Source organism: Callithrix jacchus, chromosome 8 (genome assembly GCF_049354715.1).
Source record: "Callithrix jacchus isolate 240 chromosome 8, calJac240_pri, whole genome shotgun sequence".
Classification (NCBI taxonomy): domain Eukaryota; kingdom Metazoa; phylum Chordata; class Mammalia; order Primates; family Cebidae; genus Callithrix; species Callithrix jacchus.
Window position 1 is genome coordinate 79699813 of NC_133509.1, and position 15322 is coordinate 79715134.

Here is a 15322-nt window from a genome sequence, read left to right on the forward strand (position 1 = left end):
GTCGATCAGGAAACACACCATCTCTCCTCCCCTTTTGTTTTTTTGAGACGGAGTTTCGCACCGTTGCCAGGGCTTGAGTGCAATGGCGTGATCTCGGCTCACTGCAACCTCCACCTCCCGGTTCAAGCGATTCTCCTGCCTCAGCCTCCTAAGTTGCTGCGACCACAGGCACACGCCACCACACCTGGTTAATTTTTGTATTTTTAGTAGAGACGGGGTTTCACTATGTTGGCTAGCTGGTCTCTAACTCCTGACCTCGTGATCCGCCCGCCTCAGCATCCCAAAGTGCTGGGATTACAGGCGTGAGACACCGTGCCCGGCCTTTTAAAGATCACACAACTGCCTGGCGCGGTGGCTCACGCCTGTAATCCTAGCACTTTAGGAGGCCGTGGCGAGTGGATCATGAGGTCAAGAAATTGAGACCATCCTGGTCAACATGGTGAAACCCGTCTTTACTAAAAATACAAAAAATTAGCTGGCATGGTGGCGTGTGCCTGTAATCCCAGCTACTCAGGAGGCTGAGGCGAGAGAATTGCTTGAACCGAGGAGGCGGAGGCTGCGGTGAGCCGAGATCGCGCCATTGCACTCCAGCCTGGGTAACAAGAGCGAAACTCCGTCTCAAAAAAAAAAAAAAAGATCACACAACTGAAACTTAAATACAAACTGCTCATCCCCTTCCCCACATACAGACACGAGAAAGTTTGTATAAAACGAAGTTCAGAAACTTGAACAAAACAATTTCTAAAGAAGCTGCACTCAGGATGTCACTTGCTAATGAAAATGACATTATTAATGCTCGTAACTCTGTGATGTATATATATTTTTTCAGTACGCAAGGAAACATTTACAGCTGTTACTCAAAGTTGTCAGGTTTAGAGAGAAGAAGTTAGGAATTGACTGAGATCGAAATCTTCGTTAGAGTGGAGTAATTGCACACCGACGTTTATTATAATGCTCTTATGTGTAATAAAGATTTAATAGTTGAACATCAGGACTCCTTACATAAGAAAAAAAATTCTGGCCGGGCCTGTAATCCCAGCACTTTGAGAGGCCTAGGAGGGAGGATCACCAGGTCAGGAATTCGAGACCAGCCTGGCCAACATGGTGAAACCCAGTCTCTACTAATAGAAAAATTAGCTGGGCGTGATGGGGCGCACCTGTAATCCCAGCTGCTCAGGAGGCTAAGGCAGGAGAATCGCTCGAACCTGGAAGGCGGAGGTTGCAGTGAGCCGAGATGTGCTACTTACTGCACTCCAGCCTGGGCAACAGAGCAAGACTCCGTCTCAAAAAAAAAAAAAAAAAAATTAGGCTTACTCTGGGCATGCTGCTTATGAGTTACCCCTGCTCTGCAAGAAGCTTTTTTTTTTTTTTTAAATTCTGGGCCGGGCGAGGTGGCTCAAGCCTATAATCCCAGCACTTTGGGAGGTCGAGGCGGGTGGATCACAAGGTCAAGAAATCGAGACCATCCTGGTCAACAAGGTGAAACCCTGTCTCTATTAAAAATACAAAAATTAGCTGGGCATGGTGGTGCGCGCCTGTAATCCCAGCTACTAGGGAGGCTGAGGCAGGAGAATTGCTTGAACCCAGAAGGCGGAGGTTGTGGTGAGCCGAGATCGTGCCATTGCACTCCAGTCTGGGCAACAAGAGCGAAACTCCGTCTCAAAAAAAAAAAAAAAAAAAAAATTCTGACGAATAGCTGGACCAGATCAAGTTCACTTCCCTTTAAACAATGAAAATATAAAAATAGGCCGGCATGGTGGCTCACGCCTGTAATCTTAGCACTTTGGTAGGCCGATCACCTGAGCTCAGGAGGTCGAGACCAGCCTGACCAACACGGTGAAACCCGTCTCTACTAAAAACATAAAATTAGCCAGGCGTGGTGGCACATGCCTGTAATCCCAGCTACTTGGGAGGCAGTTGCGGTAAACTGAGATCGCGCCATTGCATTCCAGCCTGTGTAACAAGGGCGAAAGAAACGACGTCTCAAAAGACAAAACAAAAACAGAAAAAATAAAATAACGGGTTGCCACTCCTAGCATGGTGAAAAAGAGACTTGGCATTTTTTTCTCATCCCAGATAGAGATATAAGACAAATTATTCTATCTACACACTTCTGCTTTTTACCTTATATCCGATTTCAAAGTACAAGGATTGGGAGGCCGAGGCAGGTGGATCACAAGGTTAGGAGTTTGAGACCAGCCTGGCCAACATGGTGAAACCCCCTCTGTACCAAAAATACAAAAATTAGTCAGGCGCCGTGGCACGCTCCTGTAATCCCGGTTACTCGGGAGGCTGATGCAGGAGAATCGCTTGATCCCGGGAGGCGGAGGCTGCAGTGAGCCGAGATCGCGCCATTGCACTCCAGCCTGGGCGACAGAGTGAGACTGTCTGAAAAAAAAAAAAGTGCAAGGAATGAGACACGTTAGAGGCTCAATAACATTAAATTCACAAATTGATGAGTATTTCATGGTACCCTGGTATATAATATATAATAAATCTCTTTTATAACATTTTAAGTGATTTATCACCTTAGCGGTGACTCCCAGACACCTAACCATTGGAAACGGAACTTAAATTTAGAGCCTGTTAAAACAAAACAAAACACCGGAACTTCAAGGGAGCATATTTGAGTAACGCCTTATAATGCGCATGCGTCTCCGGAAGAAAGGAGAGAGTTTCCGGGAAGCCAGCCAATCATATTTCCAACGCAAACTCTGTGGCGGTATTTACAACTGGATAAACTGGCCTTAGTCCCTCCTCGTTCGGTTTTTGTGCGAAGGAAACTGATGGGGATCCGAACCGTAGCGGTTGAGCTGCTGCTGCCACGGGTATCTGAGTGAAGCCTTTGGGTGTTGTCGGCCTAATGAGCGGAGGACAAAGAACGCTTTTTCAGACTTGGGGCTCAAGCATCTCCCGATCATCTGGGGCTCCGGGTTGCAGCTCCGGAACTGAGCGACCTCAGAGCCCTGGCAGCTCCAAGGCGCCTTTGCCAGCAGCAGCGGAGGCTGAGCCGGAGTCGGACGATGATGTGTTGCTTGTTGCGGTGTACGAGGCTGAGCAGCAGCTAAGTCTAGAGAATGGCGGGTTCTGCACTTCCTCGGGCGCCCTGTGGATTTACCCTACCAATTGTCCAGTGCGGGACTACCAGCTGCACATCTCCCGGGCTGCTCTGTTCTGCAACACGCTGGTGTGTCTGCCCACCGGACTGGGAAAGACCTTTATCGCCGCCGTGGTCATGTATAATTTTTACCGCTGGTTCCCTTCAGGAAAGGTGGTCTTCATGGCCCCAACGAAACCCTTGGTGACACAGCAGATCGAGGCTTGCTACCAGGTGATGGGTATCCCGCAATCCCACATGGCCGAAATGACAGGTATCTTAAACTGGACTAATTTGAAGTAAGAGCTGGGTTTCCAGGGAAAACATACATTTCCGTGGACATAGAGCTAAAGGAATTCCTGTCCCATGTGGAATAGTTCCCAAGCTATACAATACATGCATCTTATGCCCCCCTCTTAAAACATTCTCTACTTGTAGCAAGCGCAACACTGCTGAATAGGATTGCTTTATTCAATCTTCCGAGAGTATCTGCAGCTTGTTATAGTGTTTTGAAGCTATTATGTGTGTATACCTCATGAGTAACTGACCATGATGTTTCCTGGCATTCTTCCTGAAAAAAGATTTCTCAGTTGAAGAGAGTTTGCGTCTCTTCAAACATTATGCCATTTTGTAGGAATTCTCTAAAGACAATTTGGCTGTAGTCCTAGATAAGTGCCTGCTTTGATATTTGTAGCATTCCCATAGATTGTCAAATTGTTTTCCTCTTAAGATTACCAAAGCGTGTTTGCATTTTGAAAAGGCTAGGCTATTTATGTTTTATGGATAACAGTCTGAAGTTTAGAATGTAGAATGTCACTTTTATTTCCAGGGTCTACACAAGCTTTCACCAGGAAGGAAATATGGTGCAGTAAGAGAGTCCTTTTTCTTACACCTCAGGTCATGGTAAATGACCTTTCTAGAGGAGCTTGTCCCGCTGCTGAAATAAAATGTCTAGTTATTGATGAAGCTCATAAAGCTCTTGGAAACTATGCTTATTGCCAGGTAATAATTTTGTTAAACGCTGTTTTGTAGTGTAACATATTGTTAAAGAGTATTTTGGTGAATAGTTACTAGTGATGGAAGTTATTGACAATATTATTATTTAAAGTCTTTATATCTATTATCTCAGAACATATGGTGACAAAGAATACCTGAACTTTCTGTCATCCATTCTAATCAGTGTCTCCGTTGCCTTTTGCTGCTATTATTGTTTTCTTTTTCTTTCTTTTTGTTTTTCAAGCCTACGCAGATAATTAATGTCAGATACAGATCAAGAGAGCCTAGTCATGGTTGGGACAGTGATCTAAAATAGGGTATGAATGGAGTTTTGGAACTAATAAAGATTGGTAGTGGATATGCAGTGTCTTTTTTTGTGAGCTAGGTAAAATAATGACATAATGTATGCCACATACCTAACACAGTGCCTTCCAGTTGAATATGACAGGAATATAAAATAAGATGAAGTAGTGGGATGTAGTTGTAGATATCATTTGTATCTTTGCACTGAATGAAATTGACTTTGTTTCCCTTTTCTATAAGGGTGACTTTGCTGCTTCTACTTAAGGGCCAGGTCATTAATATTTTATGCTTAACAGTTTGAAAGCACTTTATAGGCCATAGGGGATAAAGCTGGTGGGGACTCATTAAAAAATGTTTAGCTGGGATGACAAGATTTGAAAGAGATTAGAGAGAAGAAGGCTAAAGGCAGGGTATCTAATGAGGGGAAGAAGGGATGTAAGATGACTCCCAGATTTCTGACTTGGAAAACTGTGAAGATTGTGAGTTCTGGATGAAAAGCAGGTTTAGGGGAACATGGAAAGATGGCTTAGATGTGTTCAGTTTGAGGTGTCTATGAGGAATTCAGCTGTAGATATTCATTAGGTGATACTTGATAGAAGTATGGATCTTGCTGGAGAGTTCTGAGGTAGAGATACAGATTTGCAAATTATAAGCATATAGATGGTAGTTAAAACTATAGTAGCTGATGATGACAGGAGGAGATTATAGAGCAAGAATAAAAGGGAAAAGATAGGGAAAGTTAATTTCATTTAGGGCATAGACAGGAATTTCACTTCCAATTTGTGAATTTGTGTAGCCATTTCTTTGGGGACTCTAAATATTTGTGTATTATATCTCTGTATTAGGGAGAATTGTCATCTTTTTTAATAGTTGATCTTCCTAATTATATTCATGAAATTGATATATTTTTCAACTTATTTGTATTATTCCAAATTAAATTAGTTCACAGCATATTAAAAATTTCCACCTGAGAGGGGCATTTAAAAAAATTTTAGCTTGAGCCGGGCGCCGTGGCTCAGGCCTCTAGTCCCAGCACTTTGGGAGGCCAGGGTGGGTGGATCATGAGGTCAAGAGATGGAGACCATCCTGGCCAACATGGTGAAACCCCATCTCTACTAAAAATACAAAAATTAGCTAGGCGTGGTGGCGTGCACCTGTAGCCTCAGCTACTTGGGAGGCTGAGGCAGAAGAATTAATTGCCTGAGCCTGGGAGGCGGAGGTTGCAGTGAGCCAAGATCGCGCAACTGCACTCCAGCCTGGCGCCTGGCAACGGAGTGAGACTTTGTCTCAAAAAAGAAGAAAAAAATTTTAGCTTGAGGCCAGGAGTTTGAGATCAGCCTGTTCAACATAGTGAGACCCTGTGTCTCTAAAAATGAAATGAAATAAAAAAACACAGTTTTTTAAAAAATTCAGACGGTATGGAATACATGAAGATTTAGCTTGTAATTAACTTATTTTATTTTTAAAAAATTTCTAGACATTTGATGATTTTTTTAACAGCAAGACATCATGAATATAATAAAGCATGCATTGACTTCATTAGTAACCAGACAGCCCTGAGAGTTTACACTACATTTAATATTCCAGATATACATTTCAACAGGTACACCTGCTCCATGAAGCACACAACATCATTTCTTCTTCTACAAGATGCTTGAGAATTTTTCCTGAAAAGAAGTAATATATTTGGCTTATTTTTCTTTTTCTTTTCTTTTTTTTTTTTTTTTTTTGAGACAGACTCTTGCTTCATCACCAGGCGCCAGGCTGGAGTGCAGTGGCGCAATCTCGGCTCACTGCAACCTCTGCCTCCCAGGCTCAAGCAATTATCCTGCCTCAGCCTCCCGAGTAGCTGGGACCACAGACTCAGGCAATGACGCCCAGCTAATTTTTGTATTTTTGGTAGAGATGGGGTTTCACCATGTTGGCCAGGATGGTCTTGATCTCTTGACCTCGTGATCCGCCCGCCTCAGCCTCCCAAACTGCTGAGATTACAGGCGTGAGCCACCGACTTCTCATATGTAATAGTTCTGGAAGGCATATTGATACATGTGCCATATAACAATAAAATGATTTCACTCAGAATTGCCAAAACTCCTTCACAATCTGAAAGAACACTTTGAATTTTGGCTATCATACAAAACAGATTTATTATTATTATTATTAATTAATTAATTTATTTATTTTTTGAGACGGAGTTTTGCCCTTGTTACCCAGGCTGGAGTGCAATAGTGCGATCTCGGCTCACTGCAACCTCTGCCGCCTGGGTTCAGGGAATTCTTCTGCCTCAGCCTCCTGAGTAGCTGGGATTACAGGCATGCACCACCATGCCCAGCTAATTTTTTGTATTTTTAGTAGAGACAGGGTTTCACTATGTTGACCAGGATGGTCTTGATCTCTTGACCTCGTGATCCACCCGGCTCGGGATCCCAAAGTGCTGGGATTACAGGCTTGAGCCACTGCGCCCGGCCCAACAGATTTTTTAAAAAGCATCAATCAAGTAAGCAATCTTTTTGTCTTCCTTGATTCACTCATGACTTTTTAAAAATCCTTCTATGATATATAAGGATCATCACTTCCAGCATTAAGCTAAACTGAAAATCGTCACTAGGGATATTTTGTCTTGCATTGGTTTTTACTTACAATAATTTTACTTGTTTCTGAAGAACAGTAAGTGTAATGTTATGTCTTCATATGCAATTTGTACCATATTTTTTAAAACTCTATGAATAATATTTTTTCAGTATTATTCAAGATTCAGTGTTAGTCTCATTGAATTTCTTTTTGTCTTGGATTGAAATTGGAGTGATTTTTGGATAATCTGATTTTCTTGTTTAATTCCTGTGTTTAATTTGGGAACTATGGTATACTGAGAGCTATTTCTGCAAATCAGTCTACTTGGAAGTACATTTTCCTCTGTATTGGGGCTTCACATGAAGTGGCATATGGGAATCTGGAAAATTACCAGTATTAATCATTACTAGAAATGGGTGTTGAGTTCAAATCAGAAAGTGCAGATGGTGCTTTGGTGCTACTGAGGAAAGGTTTTAGGATTTAAAAGGAAATTTTAACTTAAAAATTTTGTCAAATTACTATCTGTCTCTGTCTCCTCTGTCTCTCTCTCTCTCTCCATATATATATATATATATATATATATATATATATATATATATATATATATTTTTTTTTTTTTTTTTTTTTTTTGAAACGGAGTCTCCCTCTGTTGCCCGGCTGTAGTGCAGTGGTGCGATCTCAGCCCACTGCAACCTCTGACTCCCTGGTTCAAGCGATTCTCCTGCCTCCGCCTCCAGAGTAGCTGGGATTACAGGCATGCGCAACCAAGCCTGGCTAATTTTTGTATTTTTTGTAGAGATGGGGTTTCACCATGTTGACCAGGATGGTTTCAATCTCCTGACCTTGTGATCCACCCACCTCGGCCTCCCAAAGTGCTGGGAGTACAGGCGTGAGCCACCGCGCCTGGCCAAATTACTATATTTTTTAATGAATATACTTAATTTAAAAACTGTGAGCTGGGTGCAATGGCATGAACCTGTAATCCCAGCACTTTGGCAGGGCAATGCTGGGGATCAGTTGAGGCCAGGAGTTCAAGACCAACCTGAGCAATGTAGGGTGACCCTGCCTCTACAAAAAGTGAAAAAATTAGCCAGGCCTGGTGGCACATACCTGTAGCCCAAGCTGCTTGGGAGGCCGAGGCAGAGTTTCACTTGAGCCCCAGAGTTTGAGGCTGCAGTGAGCTATGATGGATGGCATCACTGTGCCCCAGCTTGGGTGACAGAGTAAGACCCTGTCTCTAAACAGTTATTTTTTTAAATTGTGAGCTTTGCACATAAAACCTAACTTTTAAAAAATCTTTCCCAAAATTTCAAATATAATTTCATATTGCTGTTTACAATTTTTTTTGCAGTTTTATCTGTTAAGGTTTATCTTAATCTCTCAAGTGTGCATATGGATATAGCTATAAGGTTAAACTTTGGCCCAGACAATGGAGATTGAACTTTCTTCCTCTTCCATTTGACCTTGAAGCAGCCCTTTGAGGTTTTTTTTTTCTCTTTTTCTTTTGTAGAGACCAGGTTTCACCATGTTGCCCAGGCCGGCCTTGAACTCCTGAGCTCAAGTGATCCATCCACCTTGGCCTCCCAAAGTGCTGGGATTACAGGCATGAGCCACCATGCCCAGCCCCTTTATTTTGATTTGCCTTTGTATTTGTTTTTGATGTTACAGCTTTTTCTATAGAAGAAGCCTTACTGTGTTATTAATTAGCATTGAGTTTAAATCTAAATCCTTTGCTCTTCAGATACTATAACTGGTGGTAGTTTACTCACTGGACGGTCAATACACTGATTAAAGAATAATGATAAGGGACCATGTATAATAGGTTGTTTAACAGAATCACTGTTATTTTTGCATTGAACAGATGAAACTAAATAACTTTTTATTTCCTTAAGGTTGTAAGAGAACTAGTCAAATTTACAAACCACTTTAGAATCTTGGCTCTAAGTGCCACACCAGGTAGTGATATAAAGGTAAGTAAAATGTTTTTCTATTTATTAATAGTTAAGAAATAAAGCTTTTGGCCAGGTGCAGTGGGATATACCTGTAATCCTAGTGCTTTGAGAGGTGGAGGTGGGAGGACTACTTGAGGCCAGGAGTTCCAGACCATCCTGAGCAACATGGTGAGACCTTTACAAAAAATTTAAAAAATATTGGAGCATAGTGGCACACACCTGTAGTCCCAGCTACTCGGGAGGCTGAGGCAGGAAGATCACTTAAGTTTAGGAGATCCAGGCTGCAGTTAGCTATGATTGCCACTGTGCTACAGACTACGTGACAGAGCAAGACCCTGTCTTAAAAAATAAAGACATAAATGAATAATCCAAATAATAAGAAATTTTATATGGGGCCAGATCAGTTTTCAATTGTAGTATTTGTCTAGTTTGATATGAGAACTACAGTATTTCCTACAACCTGTGTAGCTTTTTTTCAGTGGTTGCAGGACTTTCTTTTCTTTTTTCTTTGTCTTTATTTCTTTTTGTTTGTTTTTGATGGAGTTTCACTCTCGTTGCCCAGGCTGGAGTACAATGGTATGACCCTCAGCTCACTGCGACCTCTGCCTCCTGGATTCAAGCCATTCTCCTGCCTCAGCCTCCTGAGTAGCTGAGATTATGGCGCCTGCCACTATGCCTGGCTAAGTTTTGTATTTTTATTAGACATGGGGTTTCACCATCTTGCCCAGGCTGGGCTTGAACTCCTGACCTCAGGTGATCTGCCTACCTTATCATCCCAAAGTGCTGGAATTACAGGCATGAGCTGCTGCATCCAGCCCAGGAGTTTCTTTCTTTATGTTTTTCTTTTTTCGAGCTGGAGTTTTGCTCTTGTTGCCCAGGCTAGAGTGCAATGGCATGATCTTGGCTCATTGCACCTTCACCTCCCAAGTTCAAGTGATTCTCCTACCTCAGCCTCCCAAGTGGCTGGGACTACAGGCGTGAGCCAACACTCCTGGCTTTTTTTTTTTTTTTTTGTATTTTTAGTAGAGACGGGGTTTCACCATGTTGGTCAGGCTGGTCTTGAACTCCTGAACTCAGGTAATCCACCCACCCTGGCCTCCCAAAGTGTTTGGATTACAGGCGTAAGCCACTGTGCCCGGCCAGAAGTTTGTTCAATTAGTAGTTTTCAGACTTCAATGTGTATAAGAATCCCCAAAACCTGTTAAAAAATACTCAAATTTTTTTAATAGTAAAAACGATTTTTAAAAGTTGTTACTGTTTTCACTTTCTTAAAAGTTTTATTTTGAAATAACTTTAGACTTCCAGAAAAATTGCAAAAATTGAAGTCTTTGTTTGATCCTCTCCCATCTTTCTCTAATGTTAACGTATCATATAGCTGTAACAAAATTATCAAAGCTGGAAAATTAACATTGATATACCAGTCACTAATCTGCAGATCTTCTCTGAATTTTGCCAGTTTTCCCACTGATTGCTTTTTTGCTCCAGAGTCTAGTCTATGATCTCATGTTGTGTTGTCCTGGCTTCTTAGTCGCTCCTACTCTGTGACAGTTCCTCCTTTTTCTTGTTTTCTATGACCTTGATGCTTTTGAAGAGTAAGGGCCAGATATTTTGTAGAATATCCCTCAATTTGGGTTTGTCTGATGTTTTCTCATGACATGGTGATATTATGCATTTGCTAACAATAATCCAGAAGTGATGCTGTACCTTTCTTAGCACATCCTATCAGGGAATATGTGATGCTGATTTGCTTTTTACTTGTGTTGTTAATCTTGACTTAGTTAAGATGATGTCTTCTTGGTTTCTTCATTGTAAAATTACTGTAATTCCCTTTGTAATTAATAACTATCTTGTGGGGGAAATACTTTGAGACTATGTAAATATCCTGTTTTAGCATCCAGTGGTGGTTCTTGCTTGCAGCAGTTATTGCTGTGATATTTGCCTGTTCATTCTTTCTCTCTTTTACATTCATTAATTTGAATTCTTCTGCAATGAAGAGCTGTCTTTTTTCCCCCTATGGGCCGCAGTCCAATACTATTTTTATCAATTTTGTTACAATTGTTCCAGCTTTGGCCATTAGGAGGGCCTTCAAGCTCCTGTGTCCCTTAGACCTACACTTTTTTTCTTTTTTTTAAACAGGATTTCACTGAGTCTTCCAGGCTGGAGGGCAGTGCACAATAATATTTGCTGCAGCTACATTTCCCAGGCGTAGGTGATTCTCCCACATCAGCCTCCTGAGGAGCTGGGGCTGCAGGTGTGCACCACCACACCTGGAATATTTTTGTATCTTTTGTAGAGACAGAGTCTCCCAATGTTGTCGTGGCTGGTTTCGAACTCCTGGGCTCAAGTGATCCACCTGCCTTGGCCTCCAAAAGTGCTGGGATTATAGGCATTAGCCACCACACCTTGCCACCTTTTTTTTTTTTTAACGCTTCTGTAACTTACTGACATCATAAGATACATTATGCTCTTTTAATATTTTTTCTGTCCAGCCATGGAATCAACTATTTCTCTGGGGAATTCTTATTTCCTTTATTAAAGAATGGTAGAAATGCAGATTTTGAGACCTATTCCATAACTTTTTAATTTTAATAGCTCTGAATGGTCTTCTGTATTGAGTAAGGATTCTGTATTGAATATTGGATATATTCTGTGACAGCTTTTTAAAAATTATTTTTATGAGTACATAAATAGGTGTATATATTCATGGTATTCATGTGATATTTTGATACAGGCATGCAACACATAATAATCATATCAGGGTAAAGGGGTATCCATCACCTTAAGCATTTATTCTTTGTGTTACAAACAATCCAGTTATATTCTTTAAGTTATTTTAAAATGTACACTTATTATTGACTATAGTCACATTATTGTGCTATCAAATATTAGATCTTCTTTATTCTATTTGTTTGTACCCATTAATGTAGGTTCCTCCCTCCTGCCCACCTCCCCCTCTACCCTTCCCAGCCTATAGTAGCCATCCTTCTACTCTCTATCTCTATGAGTTCAATGACTTTAATTTTTAGTGCCCACTAGAAAGTTAGAACATGTAAGGTTTGTCTTTCTGTGCCTGGCTTATTTCACTTAACGTCATGATCTCCAGTTCATCCATGCTGTTGCAAATGACAGGATCTCTTTTTTTCTTTTCTTTTTTTGAGATAGAATCTTGCTCTTTCACCAGGCTGGAGTGCAATGGCATGATCTTGGCTCACTGCCACATCCGCCTTCTGGTGATTCTCCTGCCTCACAGCCTCCCGAGTAGCTGGGACTAAAGGCAGTCCCACCATGCCCAGCTAATTTTTGTATTTTTAGTAGAGATGGGGTTTCACCATGTTGGCCACGATGATCTTGATCTCTTGACCTCATGATCCGCCTGCCTCGGCCTCCCAAAGTGTTGAGATTATAGGAGTGAGCCACGGTGCCTGGCCCTCATTTTTTTTTTTTCTTTTTGAGACAAAGTCTGACTCTGTCGCCCAGGCTGGATGTTCTGATGAGTTCTTGGCTCACTGCAATCTCCGCCTCCCAGATCCAATCAATCCTCCTGCCTCAGCCTCTTGAGTAACCACCATGCCCAGCTAATTTTTTTTGTATTTTTAGTAGAGATGGGGTTACACCATGTTGGTGAGGCTGGTCTGGAAATCCTGACCTCGTGATCCACCTGCCTCAGCCTCCCAAAGTGCTGGGGTTACAGGCGTGAGCCACTGTGCCTGGCCTCTTTTTTTTTAAATGGCTATTACTTCATTGGGTATATGTACCACAGTTTCTTTATCTATTCCATCTGTTAATGGGGACTTAGGTTGCTTTCAAATCTTGACTATTGTGAATAATGCTGTAGTAAACATGGGAGTGCAAATATCTTTTTGATATACTGATTTCCTTTATTTTGGGTATATACCAAACAGTGGGATTGCTGGATCCTGTGGTAGCTCTACTTTTAGTTTTCTGAGGAACCTCCAAACTGTTCTCCATAGTGATCATACTAATTTACATTCCCACCAACAGTGTATGAGGCTTCCCTTTTCTCTACATCCTCACCAGCATTTGTTATTGCATGTCTTCTTGATAAAAGCCATTTTAAATGGGGTGAGGTGATATCTCTTTGTAGTTTTGATTTGTATTTCTCTGATGATCGGTGATATTGAGCACCTTTTCATATACCTGTCTGCCATTTGTATATCTTCTTTTGAGAAGAGTCTATTCAGATATCTTGCCCATTTTTTAGTCAGATCATTAAGTTTTTTCCTATAGAGTTACTTGAGCTCCTTACATATTCTGGCTATTTATTTATTTGCTTTTGAGACAGGGTCTCATTCTTTAGCCCAGGCTGGAGTGCAGTGGCACAGTCATGACTCACTGCAGCCTCAACCTCTGGGCTCAGTCAGTCCTCCTGACTCAGCCTCCCAAGTAGCTGGGACTACAGGTCTGCAGCACCACACTTGGCTAAATTTTTTTGTTTTTTGTTTTCTGTAGAGATGGATTTTCGTCATGTTCCCCAGGCTGCTCTCCAACTCCTGGGCTCAAACAATTCACCTGCCTCACCCTCCTAAAGTGCTGGAAATGCAAGCATGAGCTACCACACCCGGCCTTCATATACATTTTAGGATTGTTTTTCCTATTTCTGTGAGGAATGTCATTGGGATTTTGATAGATTTAACATTAGAAAAAGAGAGAGAAAGATTACATTGAATCTTTAGATTGCTTTGAGTAGTATCGACATTTTTAACAATACTGATTCTTCCAGTCCATGAACATGGAATGTCTTTCCATTTTCTTGTGTCCTCTTCAATTTCTTGCAGCAGTGTTTTTTAGTTTTCATTGCAGAGATTTGTCACTTTGGGTAAGTTAATTCTTAGGTATTTTCTTTTATTTGTGGCTATTGTAAATCAAATCACTTCCTTGATTTCTTTTTCAGATTGTTCACTGTTAGGATGTAGAAATGCTATTGATTTTTGTTGATTTTGTATGCTGCATCTTTACTGAATTTGCTTATTAGTTTTAATAATTTTTTGATGGAGTCTTTAGGTTTTTCCAAATATAAGATCATATGATCAAGCAAGGATAATTTGACTTCTTTATTTTCAGTTTGGTTTCCCTGTATTTCTTTCTCTTGTCTGATTGCTCTAGCTAGGACTTCCAGCACTGTATTAAATAACTGTTTTGAAAGTGGACATCTTTGTCCTGTTGAAGATTGTAGAGAAAAGACTTCAGTTTTTCCCCATTTGGTATGATACTAGCTATGAGTTTGTCATATATTGCTTTTATTATGTTGAGATGTGTTCCTTCTGCCCCCAATATTCTGAGCGTTCTTATCATGAAGGGTCAGCATCAATTGAAATGATTATATGTTTTTTTGTCCTTCATTTTGTTGCTATGATGTATCACATTGAATGATTTTTGTATGTTGATCTATCCTTCCTTCCCTGGGACAAATCCCACTTGGTCATAATGACTTTTTTTTTTTTTAACACATTGTTGACTATGATTTGTTGATTTTTTTTTTTTTAACATCAATATTCATCTGGGATATTGGCCTGTAATATTCTCTTTTTGATGTTTCTTCGTCTAGTTTCGGTATCGGGGTAACACTGGCCTTGTACAATGAGTTTGGAAGTATTAACTTTTGCATCTATTTTTTATAATAGTTTGAGTAAGATTGGTATTATATTGGTATAATATTTAATAGAATTCATCAGTGAAGCCATAGGGTCCCAGACTTTACTTTGCTAGGTGACTTTTTATTATGGCCCTTGATCTTGTTATTTGTAATTGATTTGTTCAGATTTTAGATTTCTTCATGGTTCAGTCTTAGTAGGTTGTATGTGTCTAGAAATTTATCCATGTCTTCTAAGTTTTCCAATTTATTGGCATATAATTGCTCATAGTAGCCACTAATGATCCAATGATCCTTTGAGTTTCTGTGGTATAGATTGTAATGTGTCCTTTTTTGTCTCTGATTTTAGTTGGGTCTTCTCCGCTTTTTTTTTTTGTTAATAGTCTGGCTAAAGGTTTGTCAATTTTATTTTATTTTTTCCAAAAAAACCAACATTTTGTTTTATTATTATTTTATATTCTTCATTTTAAATTCATTTATTTCTGCCCTGATTTTTATTATTTATTTTCTTCTACTAATTTTGGTTTTGGTTTGCTCTTGCTTTTTTACCTCTTTAAGATACACTGTTATTTATTTGATGTTTTTCTTCTTTTTTGATGTGGGCACTTATAGCTATAAACTTGCCCCTTAAAACTAATTTCATTGTCTCCTGTAGGTTTTGGTATGTTGTGTTTCTATTTGGTATTCATCTGTTTCAAGAAATTTGTCAATTTCCTTCCTAATTTCTTCATTGACCCACTGGTCATTCCGGAATGTATTGTTTGATTTTCATGTGTTTGTATAGTTTCTAAA

At 40.4% G+C, this 15322-nt stretch overlaps 1 protein-coding gene across 4 annotated transcripts in view; it reads left to right on the plus strand.

The window, feature by feature from the left end:
* The first annotated feature begins 2764 nt into the window (after positions 1-2764).
* The window catches only part of FANCM (FA complementation group M), an 81589-nt gene continuing 69031 nt past the window's right edge, over positions 2765-15322 (plus strand). For 3 of the 4 annotated variants that reach the window (XM_035260418.3, XM_078334829.1, XM_078334828.1), the window contains exons 1-3: positions 2765-3371; positions 3927-4099; positions 8860-8937. In XM_035260418.3, the coding sequence (XP_035116309.3) occupies positions 2864-3371; positions 3927-4099; positions 8860-8937 (759 nt within the window). In that variant the 5' untranslated portion in view covers positions 2765-2863. The remainder of the gene's footprint in view (positions 3372-3926; positions 4100-8859; positions 8938-15322) is intronic. The other variant, XM_078334827.1, reaches the window with a different exon arrangement.